The following is a 1,428-nucleotide window of genomic DNA, read 5'->3' as shown; positions in this document are numbered from 1 at the left end:
CGTTGACCTTCACAAATGGAAGAGTGGAAAGGGAACACACCGAGACCGACGTAACTAGTGACGGCGGAGCCGAACCGTGCAACAGAGACCGTTCGCAGCGGCGGAAGAGTCCAGAACGCTGCGGTACAGTAGGAGCACGTTACTATAGATCGATTCATTCCTTGAATCAAAAAAAATCACAACAACTAGCTTACCTAGTACTACTCGAGTAATGGTAAAAATACCAAAACAATCGACGTCACAGATACTCCTGTACACGTACCTATATACTGTACTACGAACCAAATTAATCTCCCAGCCTCGATAGATTAGGCCTCTACATCGTCCTAGCCTACGCTTCTACCTACCTTGTCGACCGATCGCTGTTCGTAGCTATTAATTCTTCAATCATCCCAATGAAGCTAGACAGGTGGCAGCAACTCTGCCGTCGCTATACCATCGGCCGGCGGGGTGCCGTCTTTCTTGGAGGCGGCGGCGGTGGGCGGGCCGACGGGGGCGCGGCACATGGGGCAGGTGCAGTGCGCGCGCAGCCAGGCGTCGATGCACTCGGCGTGGAACAAATGCGCGCACTTGGGGAGGCGCCGCACCATCTCGCCGGCCTCCACCTGCCCGAGGCACACCGCGCAGTCCGCCGCCGCCTCATTCGCGTCGTCCACGTCCCCTGGGACAACGTCGACGGCGGGGAGCTCGTACGTGAAGGTCGGGAGCGCGGCGATGGCGGCGTCGCTCATGCCGCGGCGCCCGGGCCCCGGCGAGGCGGCGCTGGCCTCCTGGTCCTCCGCGCCCGCGGCGATCAGGCGTTGGCTGCGTCTGCGGCGGGTGCAGACGTACCAGATGGCGAGGTAGAGGAGGAAGGTGGCGATGCCGATGGCGAAGGAGAGGCCGATGAAGAGCAGCCGCGACCGGTTGCTGTACCTCGAGTTGTCGGCGAAGAGCCATGAGGTGGGCGTGTTCATCTTCGAGACTCCTCGATCGCCTGCACGAAAATGGCTTCTCGATCGATCGGCTTCCTTGCCGGAATAGCGGAACAGCACCAGGTTGTGTAGTGTAGTGTGTTCTACTGGTGCGAAGCCGTAGCGGCCGTAGCAAGGAAGCAAGCTTGGTGTGCTTTTCTTGTTTTCTCGAGGTCGCGTACGTCTCTGCTGGGGCAAAACGGGCAACGGCCGTATATAAAGGGCCTGGTGGCGATGGGTCGCAACGGCACGGAACGGCGAGTGAACGCGCAGCAAAGGTGGTCAGTGTTTTCTCGAGCCCGACTGATGGTAACCGCCAGATATATTTGAGCAAAGCGTGACCCAAACCGATCCATCATCGCCCACGGGGTACGGGGAGGATTGACAGCCGATCCAAGATACACACGAACCACTCATCATAGCTCGGTGGTCAGGTCGACCAGATCTGTTACTCTGCTCCACGTGCCCGAAATGA

At 59.0% G+C, this 1,428-nt stretch overlaps 1 protein-coding gene across 1 annotated transcript; it reads right to left on the bottom strand.

The window, feature by feature from the left end:
- Positions 1 to 219: 219 nt before the first annotated feature.
- On the bottom strand, positions 220 to 1,166 carry LOC127314626 (RING-H2 finger protein ATL39). Its single transcript, XM_051345157.2, has one exon. The coding sequence runs from the start codon at positions 954 to 956 to the stop codon at positions 402 to 404; it is 555 nt and encodes a 184-aa protein (XP_051201117.1). The 5' UTR covers positions 957 to 1,166; the 3' UTR covers positions 220 to 401.
- Between the last annotated feature and the right edge of the window lie 262 nt (positions 1,167 to 1,428).

Source organism: Lolium perenne, chromosome 3 (genome assembly GCF_019359855.2).
Source record: "Lolium perenne isolate Kyuss_39 chromosome 3, Kyuss_2.0, whole genome shotgun sequence".
NCBI classification, from domain to species: Eukaryota; Viridiplantae; Streptophyta; class Magnoliopsida; order Poales; family Poaceae; genus Lolium; species Lolium perenne.
This window is presented reverse-complemented; position numbering and strand designations above follow the sequence as displayed.

Coding starts and splice junctions, on each gene's coding strand:
- LOC127314626 (XM_051345157.2), bottom strand. CDS start 956: ATGAACACGCCCACCTCATGGCTCTTCGCCGACAACTCGAGGTACAGC.